General features: G+C 35.3%; 1 protein-coding gene across 3 annotated transcripts in view; it reads left to right on the top strand.

Moving 5' to 3' along the window:
- Positions 1-18,258, top strand: part of grm8a (glutamate receptor, metabotropic 8a) — a 1,035,294-nt gene extending 1,017,036 nt beyond the window's left edge. For all 3 annotated transcript variants that reach the window (XM_051931014.1, XM_051931013.1, XM_051931020.1), the window contains one exon: positions 17,934-18,258. In XM_051931014.1, coding sequence (XP_051786974.1) covers positions 17,934-17,983 — 50 coding nt within the window. In that variant the 3' untranslated portion in view covers positions 17,984-18,258. The remainder of the gene's footprint in view (positions 1-17,933) is intronic.
- The last annotated feature ends 2,781 nt before the right edge of the window (positions 18,259-21,039 follow it).

Here is a 21,039-nt window from a genome sequence, read left to right as displayed (position 1 = left end):
CACAGGAGACAGTACCAGATCAAGACCTCATTTATTGAAGCAGCTATTAGCAAAAACATTTATCGTGGAACCCTAAATTGGGCAAAAGCAGATTTGAGAAAATTATTTTACTTGCTTTCTTCAGGCAGCATGAAGAAGTTATTGGAGTGGCAGATACAATAAAAAAGTGACTCCAGTACATTTCAGATAAACAAGAAAACATGTAATGTAAAAACATTTTTATGCATTTTATTTTATAAAATTATATAATAAGGCTATATACATACTGTATAAGTCAGAAAGCGAGAATGGCTTCCTTAAAAGTGATGGACATTAATTTTTTCTTATGATGTCAAAGTGCATACATTGTCTTGTCTTGTCATATTCTACTTGAACATGACACTGGAAGAGCCTGAGTAAATAAATAAGCTACAGAGGGCTAAGTTTTCTGCTCTCATTTATAAGTAATTTTTTCTCACTTTAGAAATTTTATGCTTTTATTTTTTACTAAAATCTACTTTTTTCATTCCATGGATACTTTATAGGTGTTTATCTATATGACACAAGCATAGGGAAGAAACTGTAAATTTTGACATTTGGTTTTTATAAATTTATTTAGACATCCTCAACATAGTGTGTTCATTTTTGAAACAATGTACTGTATGTCTGTATGTGTCTGCATATGTCTGCTCGTTTGTGGACATAACTCAAAAACAAATTAAATCATAGCTGTCAAAGTTATTTGCATTGTAAATGCATTTTGAGATTTACCTTCACAACAGATACTAATCATTTTATTGAGTCCCAACTGCAACACTGGCAAATGACAAAATAAATTCTTCCAAGTTTAATTTCACATAATAAAATATTGGTGTGCAATATTATAAATCTAAAATCACAGGTCTAACTATGTATGGAAAGTCATACCAGGCACATCTGTTATTTTTATTATTTTACTTATGTTCCCATACTGCTTGTTTCCCTTTACTCTTTATGTACGATATATGGCACATACGCAGAAAGAACAAAACATTGAAGATAAAAGGAATACTCTTAAATCTAAGCTGGCTCTGGGGGACATGCTAGGAATGCCCTACGACAAAAGAAGTATGTATTTAATGTACTAACATTATTACTGATGGTGCCACATTTCAGTAATGTAGCAAGCCATTAGATATTAAAGAAAAATGTCCTGTCAGTTTTATCTGTAAAGAAAGTGACAAGTGAAAGTGAAAGGCCCTGCCAGGAGATACTATGAAAGAGTGCATTTTATTTATTTTTTTACTTTAGGAAATGTATAATAAATCATATCTATACTGCTGTTGTAGGACAAGTCAAATGAATGCTTTATCTGTTCCAATCCTTATGCATGCAACGTGAACTCACCACAGTCAATGATTTTTTTTATTCATTTCTTTCTGCTGAAGGAAGCTTTAGTCACGGAAGACTAAATATTTATGTATGATTTTGCTGCCTTGATGATAAAAATGGCCAGTTTTGAATGTTATGACTAGGTATTGCAGGATCATTTGTTAAAGGTCAGACATGTTATGCTGAGGGATCACAGCAGCCAAGGTGACAGATAATATAAAACAAGTAAGATAAGTCTGTACATTGAAATGAAGGTGTTCTGCTATTGGAAAGGAAAGACAAAGTGGAAAGCAAAACTATGCTTTAGGTTTTCAAATTTAAAGGCACAGTGTTAAAGTTTCAGATTTACTGTAGCCATTGAGTCTCCTTCCTCAATTCAGGACTTCATATGGCTAAGTCGTACTCCTAATTTCCAGATCCCCACATTTCATGTCTTAGCCACATATAATAATCTACTGCTGCCTTGTAACCTTTGTCAGAAACTTTCCAACAACTAGGCACAGCTAATAATAATAATAGATATATGCAAAAAGCCATTTGAATAAAAATAGCCAAAGACTAAGAGGAAAATGTTTTTCTTTTTAACATTAATGGCTAATCATGAATGAAACTCCATAAAATACATCTGAAAACATAAAACTATTGCTTAGTGACTGACAAAGACTTTTTTCCAGATAGTTTTGGCTAAAGACAAAAATACATTGAAAGTTAAAACACAGCCAAAGCTATAATTTCTGCATCATTTTTCATTGAGCCTTCCATGGGATCCGTGGTGCCTACCTCGACAATAGCAGCAACCTAATGTACAGTATCTGCTGGAGGTGACTGTGCCTTGATTTCTGGCCCTGAACAGGCATGTGTACAGTCTTAAGTAAAGCCACCTATTACACACAAACTAAATTTAACACTTATAGTTTCATCTTCTGATGACAAGTTATGTCATGATATTAGAACTAAGCTATTCCTTCCTTTAACAGATTTGGGAGTGTCGGATGCAGGCCCCAAGAGGCAAAATAACAAGAAAATAACAAAGAAGCTTAAAAAGCCTAATAAGCAAGGAGCTAAGATTATAAATGAATATGATTCTAAAACGGTTTCAGTAGACAATGTCAATTCTGATTCTCTCCTAACAACTAAAATTAATATGAAATATTTTTCTCAGTGGCATCCAATCTTTTCTGAACAATGCCTTGTCATAGGGGATGATCATATGCTAAGATTAAAGGGGTTCAAATATTTTCATGGGGTTCAAATTGAAGTAATTCCTTCATTCAGTATCCCTAGATTAATTAAATACATGGGAAAAGTAAAACCCTAATTTCAAGTTAAAAGGGTATTTATTTATTATTGCTGGGCTATAGAATATATGCTATCAACCAACTCCTCAGATGGAATATATAACATAATTCCAGAGCCATCAAAAAGTTTTTCCAAGAGCATTAATACATTTTGCTCAGATTCCAGTCTAACAATTCCTGCCATATATTAGAGAGAATGTACACAGACTTAATGATTTGATTGTACAACTCCCTAATGCTCTGGCAAACCCAACTTTTGATGTGCACAGAGTACCGGGAAACCCAAAACACTTAACCACAGAATCAGCAAAATATTTAGTGCATTGGTGGCTTTCTAATTTTGAGGATACCTGTTGTGATGTGAGATTTTGCATAAACTCTGCATAACTTGATAAATATTTTGTATGTCTTTATTTGTAATTTAGGCAAAGCAGTGTAATTTAGTGTTACTTTGGTGAGAGGCATTCATGTTTATCCCCCCCCCTTTACGACTGAGTCTCTTTGAATTTTACGACAGAGTTGGGGGAAGGGGGTGCTTGACATGGGTGTTTCTCTGCTAGAGTCTTTCTACATATTAATAATACAATAGGGGAAAGTAGAGCAATATATTACTCTACCAAGTCAAAGCAATACCCTTCCCCATTCCATAATCCATAACTTAACCCCACAGTTTTTATAGCACCTTTCTCCCTCCCTGACCCTAATCTTAACCTTTGAGACCCCGCCCTAATCTTAAATTTAAATAATAGCCCTAATCTTAAAGTTTGCTTTGAGACCTGAGGTTAAATCACTCCTTAGTGTCGCACCAATGATCCTTATTTTATTCCCCGTTTATTTACTTTTTTTATAAAATACCTTCTTTTTAGATATAGTTAACTATTTTTGATACTCTTTCTAATTCTGCATTTGACTGAATTTTAATCTTTAATTTAACTGAATATTTAAAGTAACATAAGCCTTTTAAATTTAAATTTTAAAAATGATTTTAGATCAAATATTATAACAGATCTTGTAACTCTTATTTATTGGGTTAACTAAAAGAATTATCAGTCTTGTTCAAGAGTGATTTTTACAGCATTTAATAGTTTTTATGCTTTATAGTGATAATAGAGATATGGGTATGGACATCTTAAATAAGTGCCACCTGTTCCCAAGAGGACTATCACCCTCCAGTACCCACAGCCAAAGCTCCAAATGCTTCACAATTGAGATCTAAATGTGAAGCCTTGTTAAGTATTAAAAACACAAAGTACATAAACTCAGCAAAATATAAAACTCAACAAATATATAATATGCTGATTGTATTTGTACATAAGGAAAACTAAAGTGTTAGATAGGCCAGCACAAACCAGAATTCTGAGTATTTGTGTAAGCCTTTCACAATCCAACTAATATTCACATATCCAGGTAACTAACTATAACAAGAACCACTTAATCTACAGTTTTCATTGTAAATATATGGTTATTGCAGTTTTTTTACTTGAGCAGTTTAACTGTCCATCTCGAATTTGTCTGACAAGTTTCCCTCAAAATCAAAGATGCTAAGGTGACAAGAGGCCATTCGGTCTAAAGTATATCATCATTTCCTGTTCACCTAATGTTTCAAAAAGCGCAAAACGCAAAATCTGACATTCTCCAAGGTGCTGCTGTCAACTACACTACCTGCTAACTTGTTCTATGGACCTACTGTTCTCTGTGCAAATGATTATTTCTTAAATTTGTGTGAAATTTACCAGTGGCGTAGCTAGTGTTCGTGCCGCTCAGGGCGGGGCGGTGCTTCAATTTGCCACCCTCCAACATATCTGAATATGTTAACCTAAAAATATGTTTAAATAGAAAATTAAAATGACATATAGAGAAAAATTAAGATAAATTTTGCATAGATGTATTCATATATAGAGAAACAGCAGTAATTTTCCACATATAATTATTTATATACATCAACTAGACAAGAATATAGTATAGACGCACTAATTATTAGTTTGATATAATTATGCTGCGAAAACCAGAATCGGTGTAGTGTACAAGTGATAGGTAGGGATGTTTTCTGCGCAGAGAAAGAACACATTCGGATTGATAACGAAACAAAATTATAAATTGTAACTTAGTTGTTTATCTTCCAAGAAATTATTATAGGTGTAATGTTTATGTTTATTTTCGTTATTGCCTCATAAATTTCAACTGCTGTGTCTGATGCCATCACAGAAGGACAATCTGAAAATTATTTTTGAAGCATTTGTGGATAAAAATTGGAGAATTTTACTTTTTTCATTTATGAGTGATATTTTTCCAAACCCTGATGCTTACACACAAATTGTACTGAGCCTTTTTGCCAATAATGCCGCCCACAAAAATGTGCCGCCCGGGGCGGACCACCCCCTCCGCCCTCCCCTAGCTACGTCACTGCAATTTACCCACTAATAGCTTCCATATTTGCCTCAGTATTATTGCTGAGAAGCAAACGCTGCCATCCACCCCATTTACCTCATATATCATTGTAAACACTTCTATCAAATTACTCTTTAATATTTATTTCAGTTCATCTTTCAGTAATTCAAAATAGCTCATACTCTACAATCCTGGGATTCATCTAGTAGCTTATAGTATTCCTAAAGGCCAAAACAAAAACAAAAAAGAAATTGGGTTTTACACAGGTGTTCCATTCTAACTATGTTTGGAAGAGTGGAGGGGTCGGAAGTTTGGTTTATAAAACAACATGTGTTGTAGCTACTGAGAAAGTATTGAATCTGGAGGGGAGTTATATTAATACTGACAGAAAACTGAATGAAAGTAAATTATTGTTTTCTAATATATATACACCTAATTGGGATAATAATGAATTGCAATACCTGTCCTCTCTTGAATTGCTAATATTAGCTATCAAAAACCTATAAAAGCAGAAGAATTTAACAGCACATTAAACCCTGTTTTAGGTAAGTTATTGAGCAGTTGCAGATGATCTGACATTTTATCAATCAGTTGGACCTATGGAGTTATATCCACCCATATTTGAGACAATATTCCTTTTTCTTGTCAATCCAACATAATTACTGATAAATGGACTATTTTCTCAGTGATAATAACCAAGTGTGTGCTGTCAAATCTTGCAGGTATAATGACAATTTGATTGTTTTGCTATGCTTCTCTAATTTTGGAATTAATCACATTAAGCACTACTAGTTTAACTTGCAATTGGCTTCTAAGACCAGTAACATTAGTTGATGGAGATTATGTTAGAAATTAATATATCTCTAGAGATATCTACAGGAATAATTTGGGAAACACTTAAAAAATATGAGGGGTCAAATAATCTATTTCACACAAAACAAAAACTGCAAACTGGGAAGGCATCAGAAATGAGTTATTGATATTTCTAAAATTGATCAGAAATACGTCTTAGTTGTGAGCAACACAAAAAAAGTTGTCATTACAAAAAGAATTCCATTTTTTGAAAATAATGGAAACAGAACTACTACTACAATCACACCACTCTCATTATGAACATGGGGGAAAGACTAATGAGAATTTAGTTCAGAAAATGCATAAGACAGAAGTTTGGTACACAATTGCAGAAATAAATAATGCAGTTGGAGATAAAATCACTAAACACCAACAAATAAGCAACATATTTAAGAAATGTTATAAGAATTTGTATGCTTTGAAGTGTAATTAAAGTGAAGCTCAGGGGTTATTTTTATCACATGGTAAAGCTGATATTTGATATTTTAAGACATTGCTTTTTGTGTCTTTTAATAAATATTTGATTACAAAAAGAAAAGAAACTGAAGCTCATGGGAAAGACTTCTTTGATAAAATAGAAATACCACAGCTTGATGCTGGAGCCGAATACAGTATTCGTGCTCTCTGAAATTCAAAAAGCAATTGATGCCTTACAAGATGGGGAAGCTGCAAGCCTGGATGGTTATCCAGTAGAATTTTATAAAAAGCTGTCTGCTAAATTATCATCATTATTGCTAGCTGTGTTTAAAGAGGCCGGACAAGATAATATACTGCCAAAAGTGTTACACCAGACACCAATTACTGTTTTCTAAAGAAAAATAAAAACCCATTAGGATAACTTTCTTACTGAACCTTACCTTCTGCAATATCAGAAGACCAAAATGAATTTGTTAAAGTTAGACATGCATAATATACTGTAGCCTTTAATAACTGTTTGATCTGACACACTGTACACTGCTGCAGCATCTGAGCTTCCAGAGTTCTGCTTGCTTCTGGACTTAGAAACAACGTTTGATAGAGTTGAATGTTTTTTCTGTACTTAGCAAATCTGTGTGCATATCCAACATATGTACACAGATGAAATATTTAGATACCACCAATGCTGTTTGTTATTTCTATTGAATGCCTGACTATCCATCTATGCAAACAGCCAGAGATTTAGGGGATTATAAGGGATGCTATTGCTATTAATTTTTTGTTATAAAATACTGCTCCATAATTATAGAACATCAGATTTCTGGATAACATTTTTCCCAGTCAACAGTGTTATACATCATCTTAAATTTGATCACTGATCTTTGGCTGTCTCAAAGCTGGGTTAACTAACTAGAAGTTATGGTCACAAAAAAGTAATAATTGTTAAAACTAAACTGAGATTTAATCAATAAAGTTAACATTTGTTTATGTAGCATGAATATTAAAAAAAAATCTCCTTCATATATTATCCATCCATCCATCCATTCCCTTCCGCTTATCCGAGGTCGGGTCGCGGGGGCAGCAGCTTGAGCAGAGATGCCCAGACTTCCCTCTCCCCGGCCACTTCTTCTAGCTCTTCCAGGTGAATCCCAAGGCGTTCCCAGTCCAGCCGGGAGACATAGTCCCTCCAGCGTGTCCTGGGTCTGCCCCTGGGCCTCCTCCTGGTTAGACGTGCCTGGAACACCTCACCAGGGAGACGTCCAGGAGGCATCCTGATCAGATGCCCGAGCCACCTCATCTGACTCCTTTCAATGCGGAGGAGCAGCGGCTCTACTCTGAGCCCCTCCTGGATGACTGAGCTTCACACCCTATCTTTAAGGGAAAGCCCAGACACCCTATGGAGGAAACTCATTTCAGCCGCTTGCATTCGCGATCTCGTTCTTTCGGTCACTACCCATTGCTCATGACCATAGGTGAGGGTAGGAACATAGATCGACTGGTAAATTTTTCACCACAACAGACCGATGCAGAGCCCACATTACTGCGGATGCCGCACCGATCCGCCTGTCGATCTCACACTCCATTCTTCCCTCACTCATGAACAAGATCCAGAGATACTTGAACTCCTCCACTTGGGGCAGGATCTCGCTACCAACCCTGAGAGGGCACTCCACCCTTTTCCGGCTGAGGACCATAGTCTCGGATTTGGAGGTGCTGATTCCCATCCCAGCTGCTTCACACTCAGCTGTGAACCGATCCAGAGAGAGCTGAAGATCACGGCCTGATGAAGCAAACAGGACAACATCATCTGCAAAAAGCATAATAATATATTATATAATATATAATTAATATATTATAGAAAACCAAATGGAGATTGAAAAGCTTACTTTTGTTTTGCTCGTAAATATAAGTTGCCTTCCTTAAATAACCAGACCTATTTTGTTAATAGGTTTTACTGCTTTAATATAGTCTGTTTTTCTTGACTACTGGCATATACACTGCAAATGCGCAAATCCTAAAGGTTGCCATTATAGAAGGATTGCTTAATACATGCATAGTTCCTTGAGTCTCAGCAAAATCACTTGTTTTAAAATACAAATAATCACACTAAGTAAACTCCTTGCTAATGTACTTCATCTACTAGTAAAGGTGAGTTATGAGTTTGATTGCACTGCCACATCGTTAAATAAATAACTTTAATCTCACTGTGAAGCAGAATTTATAACAAACAGATATTGCTAGAAGTTGTTAATCACAAAAATGCAGTGATTTGTGATGAGCAAAACATGGATGTTTCAGTGTGTGTACAGTTTGGTGAAAATGACACTAAAATTAATCTTGCTGGCAGTTTCACAATTCTAAAATGCCAGACTTACTAAAAAGAGCTCTTGGGGGGGGGTTAAAGTTTTTTTTGGGTAGAAAACAAGGCATATTGCTTCCTTAATAAGACTCTTTCACGTGTTATTGTTCACTTGTGTTTTTTCCATAGTTGTGTAATGCTTGTAATGACCTGCAAACCAGTAAAATCTATTTTTTGTATGCTTGTCATTCACATCATTGTGGAGGTGCAGTGTGTTTTTATATAAATGTGATTTTAATATGTTTTTATATAAATATGTTTTCAATGTAAACATACACCAAAACACGCCATCGTGCACATTACTATGTGTCCTCCACAAAGAACTCACTGTACAAAAAGCCACTTAGCATTGTTACGTAACAACTGCATTTTCAATGTTTTTTGATTTGTTGATTTTTTCCTGCAAATTCATCCTTATCAGCCATTGCCATTTCATGTAATTTGATGGTTCAGCTTCATGTTCAGAGGTGGTCTGCTAGCTATATTATGACATAACCTTTTGAAACCTAATTATTCTTATTCAGAGCCACAGTGGCTAAAGCCTATCCCAAAATCATCAGGCAGTATATAGTTCTGGCTTTTTTAAAGGTCCTATTCACACACATACCAACACAGGGCCAACTTAGAATCACCATTGCACATCTCAGCAAAATAAGAGTATGCAGAAAAAACTCCATGCAAACATGGAGGAACCGTACAAACTCTAAAATGGTAATACAGGGCAATGGATTCATGAGGACACAACACTAACTACTGCACCATGTAAAAGACATTCATAATAAGGAAAGTAAAACTGAAATATAGGTAAGCTATTACATTAAATTAGAGAACACTGTATGTTCCACTTTAAGAAATGAAAAATAATGCAACATATTCAAGCAGATGATTCCAAATGGATAAGAAAAAAAATGTTTTGGGCTGAAATGTAGACATAATTTTGACTCACACCTATATATATATATATATATATATATATATATATATATATATATATATATACAGTAATCCCTCCTCCATCGCGGGGGTTGCGTTCCAGAGCCACCCGCGAAATAGGAAAATCCGCGAAGTAGAAACCATATGTTTATATGGTTATTTTTAGAATGTCATGCTTGGGTCACAGATTTGCGCAGAAACACAGGAGGTTGTAGAGAGACAGGAACGTTATTCAAACACTGCAAACAAACATTTGTCTCTTTTTCAAAAGTTTAAACTGTGCTCCATGACAAGACAGAGATGACAGTTCTGTCTCACAATTAAAAGAATGCAAACATATCTTCCTTTTCAAAGGAGTGCAAAGCAAGCAGTCAAAAAAAAAATCAATACGGCTTTTAAGTATGCGAAGCACCGCCGGTACAAAGCTGTTGAAGGCGGCAGCTCACACCCCCTCTGTCAGGAGCAGGAAGAGAGAGAGAGAGAGAGAGAGAGAGAGATAGCGAGAGACAGATAAAAAAAATCAATACGTGCCCTTTGAGCTTTTAAGTATGCGAAGCTCCGTGCAGCCTGTCCTTCAGGAAGCAGCTGCACACAGCCCCCCTGCTCACACCCCCCTACGTCAGCGCAAGAGAGAGAGAGAGAGAGAGAGAAAGTTAGCTGGATAGCTTTTCAGCCATCTGCCAATAGCGTCCCTTGTATGAAATCAACTGGGCAAACCAACTGAGGAAGCATGTACCAGAAATTAAAAGACCTATTGTCCGCAGAAACCCGCGAAGCAGCGAAAAATCCGCGATATATATTTAAATATGCTTACATATAAAATCCGCGATGGAGTGAAGCCGCGAAAGGCGAAGCGCGATATAGCGAGGGATCACTGTGTATATATATATATATATATATATATATATATATATTATTAAATCTATTGTAAAAAGTCTAATATAGTAATTATTCATTTTAATATTCAGCCAATGCAAATCACAAGCTCAGTGAAATGCCAGTGGTAAATTATATAGCCACAGTTCTAAAATGTATTTCATAGTACAGGACTCAATAACTACATACTCTACACATGAATATTATTTTTATGAATACAGCATTATAAGAATTTTGGTTTTACTATGCATTTTCATTCATCACTAAATGACGTTGTTGCTGTATGTTTTGTACAGTGCAATGGTTTTCTTGAAAATACTTTTAGTTGTGTTTTAATTAAGGATATACTGATACGTCTTTTAAATCTGACTGGCTACTTTTCCTTTGTGTTGTTGGGAGCTTTACAAGTTAAAATTTCACCCCAAAAAATCCTCTTCCCTGCCTCAGTCATATGAATTGCCTATTTCTGGATAGTCTCAGTCACAGAAGGGAACACCTGCCATTGCAAATGGGGAACTCTTGAAGAGAAAAGCAGGCTGAGAATAAAGAAAAATTAGCAGAAAGTAGTGAGTGCTCCTTCCGTGTGCTTAATTTAGATGTTACTTGAACACCTGTGCAGTTTTTTTTAAAGATTCACCTAGTATTTTACCATTAAAAATTTCAAGTCTTTATAAAGATTGCCATGGACATATGGCTAAAAAGCTGCTGTGCATCTATTTTGGGAAAATTCTTAGCAGCTTTTGCAAACGGAATACCAATGTACTTTTTTAAGGTTCTCCATAAGAAAATACATTTTTTACAGTGTATAGCAGATGATTTAAAAGACATGTTGCTTTATTATAAAGAAAGTCCAGAAAATTGCTTTTTACATCAGTATCACTAACCTTGCCAAACATTTTTATATTTAAAAGCTATCCTTGGGTAATTAATTTAGCATATGTAATGATATAAAGGCCTAATGCATAGATAGGCAAGTAATAATTTAGACAATATTCAACCATATATTCACAGGTAATACAACCAGACTGCCTAACGAAAATGCAAACTATCAACGATAATCCAATCGCATTCTCACCATTCTTGCACAAAGTCACACATGAGATCTTCATTATCATTACTTAAAAGAAATGTAAATACGTTTGCTTATTAGGGAACTTTTGTTTGTGATCAGCACTTTATAAAGACACAGTCATGTCATTCCTTAAAATATGTTTTATCTGCCTTAATGATGTTGAGTGCTCTTTTCAGAGTGTCATAATAACCCAAATCAATCCTAGACCTGAAAGCAAAGGCCATCTATCAGTGCTGCTGGGAATTGTCTTTTCAGTAAGAATTCCATATGCCTACTCCTAAGGTGACACCCCCGCTAATACCCTTGGAAGTTTTACTGCCAGTGACGGGTCATGCTGTCCCATGGTGGCTTCTGTCTACATACACTGGTGTGAAGGGAAACTTTCCATCTGCCAATGTGTTGTTTCTTCTCACACTGGCATGCCCCTGTCGTAGCTGTCCCTTGTCTTTTATGAAGCAGACAATGCTTTATTATACATAGTAAACTGACTAAATAAAGGAAACACATGTGGGCTGCCAGAACAGCGTGAATTATCATAAATTCTACAGTTGAACAAGATTTCGTAATTGTATTGGAAGGATGCATCTGGATACTAACTGCAGTTCTGTATCTATTTCAATTTAAAGGTCAAAAATAATGAAATGTAAGCATTTGGTCCAACTTCAATTCTGGCAAAATAAGTAAACAAAAGCTACTTTTCTGCCAAAAATGGATTTTCGGTTTACAGCCAAATATATTACAGACTAATTATAATATTTTGTGATGTATAGTAAAGCTCCTTTCTGCACCACATTATCACAACTCATATATTGTATTTAATTATTGATGTAAATACAATGCCAGCTTGTTGACAAATGTCTTCACATGGAGCTGGTGAGGATGAAACAGTCAATTCAAGATACAGAATACAAACTATGATCAAAATATTTTGGGCTTGGCTGTATATTTGAAATTTTTAAAGTGAGGTAAATCTTGCTGCAGGATGTCCAGTGACTACTAACTCATAGATGACATTTTTATCCACAGTTGATCTGAACTACTGCCACATTGACACGCTTCATGCATTCCCTAACACTTTAAAAATGGGCCATTTTACTGAGATTCAAGGTGATCCAGCAATGGTGACAGCTTTCCACTGACAGTAGTTTTTGAAATCAATAACTTCATGCATTTACAGAATATCTGATAGTAATCCAGGAGATAAGACTATGATTAATAAAAGGCAATATCCAGTCAGCAGTAACATTATTTTGGCAGATAAAAATGTTTCACAGACACATAACAGCTATTTCTTTTTCACTGTGTACTTCTATTCAGCAGCAAAGTGCTTTGTCTGTCTACACTTTTTATCTTTCTTTTTTAGATTTTAAAGGAGCTATGAGTTAACTATGAAAGTGTGTTTAATATGCTGTAACTCTGAACAGGATGTAAAGCAATTACAATAGTTAATGACTCCTCTTACCATATGCCTACTGAGTAGACCTCTACTTGGCTTCTTTACACCAATATACCCTCAATTCGTAGATGTAATAAAGGGTTTATACACCTCAAAACAGTGAGTTAGATTCCTACTCTTCCATTAAACATTTAGAATCAAATAATCTACAATTGCCTCTTTGTCTTTCTTTGCATACAGGCACAGCATTTCCTTCCATAGTGTCTTCTACTTGATGATGTCTTTCTCTCTGTCTTAAATGACGTTACGACCTTAGCCAGTTCTCAATATAATAGATCAACAAGTTCAGTAATATCAGCTTCCTTCCTGTCTTGTCCCAGAATAACAATATTCTGTACAGACATAAGTATTTGGACAACAATAGGAGATAATTAAGTCCATCTATTTGTTTAGTTAGTTAATATGGCTGATTTGCTCATATGTCTCAATCAGATAGTTCTTAAAAGTTAGGCAGGTTTCCACTTACTTGGTAATTTGTTGTAGATTTCTCTAAGTCTTTGTGTGAAGAGGTTCTTTCCTTCTTAAATGCCACTGATGTCCGCTGTTGTGCATGGTTTACTATTTGAATGAAAGAAATCCTCTAGATCAATTTTATAGACCTTTATTAGTTCACCATGAAGCCTTCTCTGCTCAAGACTAAAGGGATTTAATTCTCTTAGCCTTTCAGAGTAGGACATGGCCTTCAGCCACAGGAAACACTTGGTAAGGAAACATGTAGCTGTTCTTTGCACAATGTCTAGTGCTACTGTAAGATAATGTTTCAGTATACCAACCCCTGGTTTATATTCAACACGTAAATTCTCTTGCATGTATAACTTCTGTACATTAAAATGCATCTTCCAAGTGTTAACTCAGTTTTGAAGATTGACCAGGTATTTTTGGATTGCTTTTGCTACCTTTTGAGATTTTCCTCTCTCTAATTTTGGTGCCATTTGCAAATCTCCAAAGATTACTACCTACTGTATATCACAATCTGTCATTGGCATATGTTACTGCAGAAAGAGTAAGGTCTAGGAACAGATGCTCCCACTAATGAAATTATTCCATGTACCCAGTTCTCCTTGTACCTGCACTCTTGCTTTTGGTGGATAAACAAATATGACAGTCTCCTTTCCTAAGTGTGAAAGTGTGGCCCTTTGAAAATGCTTAATTTTTCCATTGTTTTTTTAAAAAACAACTTCCCAAAATTTAAAGTCTTTCACAAATCTAACACATATGTGACTTTCTATAGCATTAAATAGAGTGTCTCAAGGAAGTGTCTGTAGACTTCTGAAGAAATTCCCACACATGGACGTTGAAGATCTTGGCAATTCCAACACGGCCACTTTTTGTGACAATTTAAAACTTACTCATGACTGACTAAGTTGTCGTGGGGAGGCACTCTCTGCACTACTGTGCTGGGTGCGTGCCTTGTGATGCTGTGCAGGGTCACCACACAAATAAAACACAGGTCCCTGCCTTACAGATGGCCAGGGATCCTGCTGACTATGCTAGTGTGATAAACCGCTGTATGTGCGCCCAACCCGACACAGACTGACAACGGAGGTATGTTAAAATGAAACGAAAAAGAATTCATTTTTCCTTCTTCAGCTGGGGGCCCATGTCTTCCCTGTGTCCCTCAGCCACAACACAGTCCCACAAAACACAAAATCACGAGCACAAATACACCTTAAGTCCTCTACTCCTCCTTGGCAGCTCTGTCTCCGTCCTCCCGACTCTGGCTCCCAGAGTGGTGGCTGCTGGCTCCTTATATAGCCCATCCGTAAGTGTTTCAGGTGATAATCAACCTAATTCAGGCACCACTTCCGGGTGTGGCTGCATTCCAGCCCATATGGGCTTGTTACGCCATGCAGCTCCCTCTGGCGGTGGCCACGGAGTCCAACAAGGCTAAGCTCCAAAGTCCCATGCCTGTGGCCCCGATGCAACCCAGTGAGGCTGCTGCCAAGCGTTCCGGGGGAAGTAGTGTGTAGCCCATGGAAATTCCCCTGAACCAAGTGTCGAAGGGGCATCCTGGCTGGGCATGGGCCCAGGCCATCCGTCACAAAATATATATATAAAGGAAAGAGAAAAAAAGTACTCCAACCAATAATCGTATTGTGCATCTGCCTTACAACCTACTATACTTATGAACCACAATGCTTGGAATGATTCATCAGAAAACTCATTTTAAATAAAAAGGAGAAAGAAATGGAACACAACTGTATCACAGACAAATTTGTCTTTTCTGAATATATGTGATTTTACAGTGAACCTGTGTTGATGATGACATTGATGATACATTATAATAGCGTATGCTTTTGAGGATGTGGTTTTGGTTTTGGTTTTACATAGCCCAAAAATCAGCTATTGTTGGTTTCCTGTTACTGTACTCTTTTTTCACTTTATCAATAAAAATTTGATCACTTATAATAGTTAAAGCAATTTTATATACGTAACTTATTTTTCAAGACTTTTCTCAGATGTTCATCAGTGCTCTGACCACTCTCTCAGCACCACAGGAATAAAGTCTACTCACCCACATCCACTCACTGTTATTAAATTTTAGTTGGGTCCCATGGGTTCATTGCAGAACTAGAATTTAAAATTCAGATTTCCGCCAAAAACATATCTAAATGAGTTTATGACCCCAAAATACCCGGAGTCTTGTCTTACATACTTGGAGAGCATGCACCCTTTTGTGGAATGAAACTCTAATTAACCCAAACTTAACTTGAGTCAAACTCCATCCTGCTATAAAAAAACAATTTGAGATTCATTGCACAAGAGCCTTGTACTCTATTTCTGGGGTAAAACCCAATGGACTTTTAGCTGTTTAATTAAGGACATACATATTGTTTGCCTCACAAAAATCAAAAATAAAACTGGCCTCTCTATTAATTAACTACAGGAAATAAGTAAATGATTTGTTGATTTTTTTATATCTATTGTTTGACAGTTCTCCAACACCATTGTTTAACATTAATCTGTTTTTACAGAGTCCGGATATTGCTAAGTTGATTGAGGAATAAGACTCATTTTTGAACTGTCCTGAATTGTCTCAGTTAAGGGGAGTTTTAAGACACCATGGATAAGGGTGCATCAATAGATCCTAATGGATTTCATTGCAAGCATTAACTATCTTTTGGAAGCAATTATCATACCCCTTTTCTCCTGTTAAATTCTGCCGTATCCTTCTTTAAAATCAATGCATCTATCAATACAGCTTTAATCACCCTCCTGCCAAAACAGAATAAAGACCCCTTGGAATGCATTTCTTTGTGCACATCAACTGCAGGTTATTGTCGATAAACTGATTTAACATACTCTAGTTTAAACAGAACCTGCTCTGTGGCGAGTAACTGTCAGTATTTTTATGCTGGCTCTTTTTATTGCATGTCCTGGACAGGATGGGATTTTAATAAATGTATTTATTTATATACCTTTTTTACAGCTGTTTCTCTGCTTAAATTACATAGAGGTGTCAGAAACGGCTGCCCACTGCCCATTCTTCTACTTAATCTTTCACTTGAATCCTTAGTTATCTCTCTGCCAATATATAGTATATATACATAGTGTTCATCAAACAGTCATCATAAGCTGACAATATCCAACTTTCACTTAATTTTTCCTCACTTTCTTGACTCGTTCTAGTTCTACAAAGCTGTTTCAAGTTATAAAATTCAATGCCCTGAATCTTCTGTTCTTCCTTTGAATCACCTTTACCAAAGTGCTGCTCTTCCCTCTCTAATTCTTTAACCAACAACATCAAATACCTGGAATAGACATCTCTAACTCAATACAAGATACTGTCAAATTATAGTTCAAGTTATAACTGTGTTTTTAAATGTTTAAAACCTTCACTGTCCAGCTTATTCCAATTATTACTATCTTTTAGTTCTTGTTTATCTATTATTAAAATTAATCTTGTTTTCTGCGTACATTTAATCAGTTCCTTGATCCATCTTCATCATCCTTAAAAATATAGGGTATTAAATCTCTTTTTACATAGTTGTTGTAGAATGGCAAGAGACCCTGTATTAAATATTCCATACTGCGTCATGGTGGCTTTAATGAGGGCCTATCTCTGTTAGATTTAGTGTTCCATCATTGCACTTGCATTCTCTCTCTACTATGAGGCTGGATCTGCCCCCTATGATTACTCTCCATTTTGAAATGAACCTGGTTGCTCCATACCAATAATCTAATCTTCCGTTTAGCTACCTAAAACCAGTTATTTTTTCAAAGTTAGGTTTTCTTATTCCATATACTTTAAAAATCTGTCATTGCATAGCACAATTTTGGGCTTCCACCTGGCACACAAACACCAAACAACCCAATTTTTAATAACAAAGCTCTCCAAATTGGAGGATACCCAGTTTCTTTTTCTGCCCAGGCTGTGTAGGAAAAGGGGTTAATCATTCACGTAATTAATTATCAGTTTTGCTTTTGTGAAGGCAATTCATGATTAGCATGAATTGCATGAAGGTGAAAATAACTACCAAGTTGTTAAAAACACAGTGGTGTCAGTAATGGTGGTATTTGCTTAGCACTGGTCACAGCCTTTGCAAATATATTCTGTACAGAACAGCATGCTGCAAAACCATAACAGTGCGTGTTCTGTAATGTACTTTCTTTTCAAGAGGTACTAACTGTCCATATTTATCATTTTTAATTGGTTTGCTTGTGTTTTACTTTCATAACATCATAAACCCATGTAGCATTTATAGTTGCTAAAACAGCACTGATAAAGTCATTTCTTGATATTGTACAAATTACAGTTGTAACAAATTTACATTTTTTTCCTCACAGGTTATATGACAATTATTGTACATGACATTTTTGTATAACTTGGAAAATGTAAGACTGAATCTTTTTATCCTGCTTATATTGCTAAATTAATTGACATTATGAAACAACTATACTAAAATATTTATTCTTTTTTTCCACCTACAGCATCATCTACCAAAACAACATATGTGAGTTATAGCAACCACGCCAACTGAAAGATCTGAAGAGGATAACTCTAATCATGATTAAATTAGGGATTACTTACATAAGGATATAAGAAGAATTCAACAAGCACAACGGCATGAGACATTGTATGAAACATTAAGATGAACTGCTCTTTCTGGAAGACAGAGCATAATATTAAGTTTGTTTGCTTGTATTCATACAGAGTAAATCACCCAGCCATAAAATAATTTTAAAAAAAGCATAGGCTGAGACACCAGTCAGAAAGAACATTTGACTTTGGGCAAAAAAACAAAAATAAATAAAAGTTGCCAATGGAGTCAACTATATTTGTTGTTATCATACTTGTAAGTACTTTTTTGTGGTTGTGATAATTTTCATTCTGGTCCCACTTTGTCCAACATGCATAATGAGATGAAATTGTCTCTTGTAATGGCTAACTGGGTTGAAGTCATGGGTTGTGATCATATAAATGCAATGGTCTAAGCATGCCAATTTTTATACAAAAAAATTATTTATAATAAAGGAATGTTTTGCAAATGTTGAGCGTTGTTTGGTGCCGATTTAAGAAAGTTAAGAAACAAAGAAAACATATTTTTTAAAGGTGTTAAAGTATTGTGGACCACCTGAACATGCTCTGTAGAGCCCACATACTGTAGAGATATTGTTATGAATACACATATGCACACAGAAGAAGCAAAATATGTAACTGCCAATAAAACCTGAAAGTTTATATATTTTTGATTTTCTTAATATTTTTGTATTGTAGATAATAATGCAAAACTTAATCATATTGTTTTTCTTTTTCCATGACTGCTGTTGTTTTAATTGGTTACATAATGTGAAAGAGCTGGCATGGCTGTGCAGTTGATGGTGCTGCTGCCTTATTGCATTCTGGGTTCAAACCCCATGGGTAGTTGTTGACTGTGTGGAGTTTGAGCATTCTGGCTGTGTTTGCATGGGATTTCCTTCCACATCCTCAAAGATGTACAGGTTAGTTTAACCAGTGCTCTAAACTGGCCCCGACATGGTTGAGTGTGTGTGTGCTTTATGATGGACTGGAATCCTGTCTAAGATTATTTTCCACCTTGCGCCCATTGCTGCAGGGGTAGGCTCTGGCCCTGGTGATCCAAGATTGGATAAAGAAGCTTTGAGAATAAATGTTGTGAAAGACTCAACAAGTGAAAGATAACTATTTAATGCCTTACATTTCATTGGGTAGCCTTTAAAAAGTTAACAGTGAAAGAGAATTTGTCTAAACTTATATTTTAAGTGTAAAATCTTTTAGAGTATAAATTTGAATTAGTTACTGCTTTGTATTTATTCATAATATTAATCTGGTTAAAAATGGAAACAATATGTAAGCTACTTTGTTTAATGTACTTGTAACGTTTGGTACATCAGCAGGCTGCAACACTTTAACACATTGTCATAAAATGATATGGTGCTGTTTGTCTTTCCAACATAATTTTAATAGCTACAATGAGAAATCAACTCAGACATGACTGTAGCTCGATTTGGCTCCTTTGCAATTATCTCCATCAACTGGCCTCTCCTAAATTTTTAGACAAACGTCAAAGGATGCCTTCTTCCCTAGAGTACATTGTCACCTAATTATTCAAAACTGCCCTATTTTCTTGAAAAGATAAACATATTATGTTATAAGTTTACTATTACAATTTGAAACAAAAAATGTGAAAGTGTGGGTATGGCATCAGCCACCTCATTTGCTAGTTTACACTTAAATAGGCCCTACTAAATCAAATGTTTAAAAATATTAATATTTTATTTTTAAATATTTTAATGGAATTAACCTGTGGGAAATTAAGGTTTCTCTCATTCTCATGTTTTCGCGTTAAATACACTTTTTCTGAGAATCTCAAAGGTTGGTTTGTACAATATTTAACAAAAACCATGTCATGAGATTGAAATGAAATGAAATTTAAAACAATATCTGCTTAAAGGGTTTTGAGTATAGGAAGGATTAAAGAAAATGTTTAACCTACAGAAAATCTCCTCAAGACCAGTTCAGTTCAGCTTGCATATGGATATGAAAAATACTACAGAATAAAACAGATCAGGGTGTTCTCATCCACACAGCATTTCGACAAGGACACTAGTAATGGAGGCCATCACCTCTTTGTGTGGATGCTACTCTAAAGCAAGAAACCTAGGGACAAATATGGCAACAATGTACAGAGGAATCCTGAATATAAACCTGCAACTTTGTGTAAGAGATCATCAGGGCAGCGACGCAGAACAATCATCCAAAGTCTCAAAGGATTGGTATACAGTAAAAACATTTTGCAGTGGTCTAGTTCAAATATGAACCTCAGAAATTACTTGTGTTTATCACCATTATGAGGCAGCGTAAGCAATTTTATCTTTAAAGACTCATGACTTAAGCATCTGTAAGTAATACTAATATCAAATATGCTGTTTTGTGTTTTTTCATAATTTGGATTTCTAGACTTTCTCAATTTTAATATTAAAGGTTTTTTGTGTTGGTCACTAGCAAAAATCACAATTTAAAAGATAACATTTTAATACAACAATATCCATTTGCATTTGACTATGTGTATCACATGCTATAGGGAACAAATTCCAATTCATTATTTTCCTTTAAAATAAATATTTTTGCTCTGCCTTAGAATAGAAAAGAACTATGGCCTCTTCCTAGTTTACGTATAAAATATGGGAAAACGGAACAGTTTCACGTGACAAAACTTATTAACATAATTGCTGTGTTGTGTGATTTTTTTCAGATGTTTAATTACATGTCATTACATATGTTTAGTTTGTCAATTTTTTATTAATCAAAATCATTTTTGGTATGCTCATATAAAATGGATAAAGGACCTACAATTGTCAATCCTGTTATCTCTGCTTACCAATCCATCTGTCCACATGAAACAACTCAGCTCCCAGGGGACCACATTCATTGACATTTGGAACACTTATTCTATGTTATAACTTTTTCATAAAAATTACATTTTCTTTGAGTTATCCCAAATAAAGTGTATGGTACACATTTTTGAAATTTCAAAAAATCTCATTTAAAAATGATCAAGGTCCTCCATCTTTAGGA

This window comes from Erpetoichthys calabaricus, chromosome 1, assembly GCF_900747795.2.
Source record: "Erpetoichthys calabaricus chromosome 1, fErpCal1.3, whole genome shotgun sequence".
Classification (NCBI taxonomy): domain Eukaryota; kingdom Metazoa; phylum Chordata; class Cladistia; order Polypteriformes; family Polypteridae; genus Erpetoichthys; species Erpetoichthys calabaricus.
This window is presented reverse-complemented; position numbering and strand designations above follow the sequence as displayed.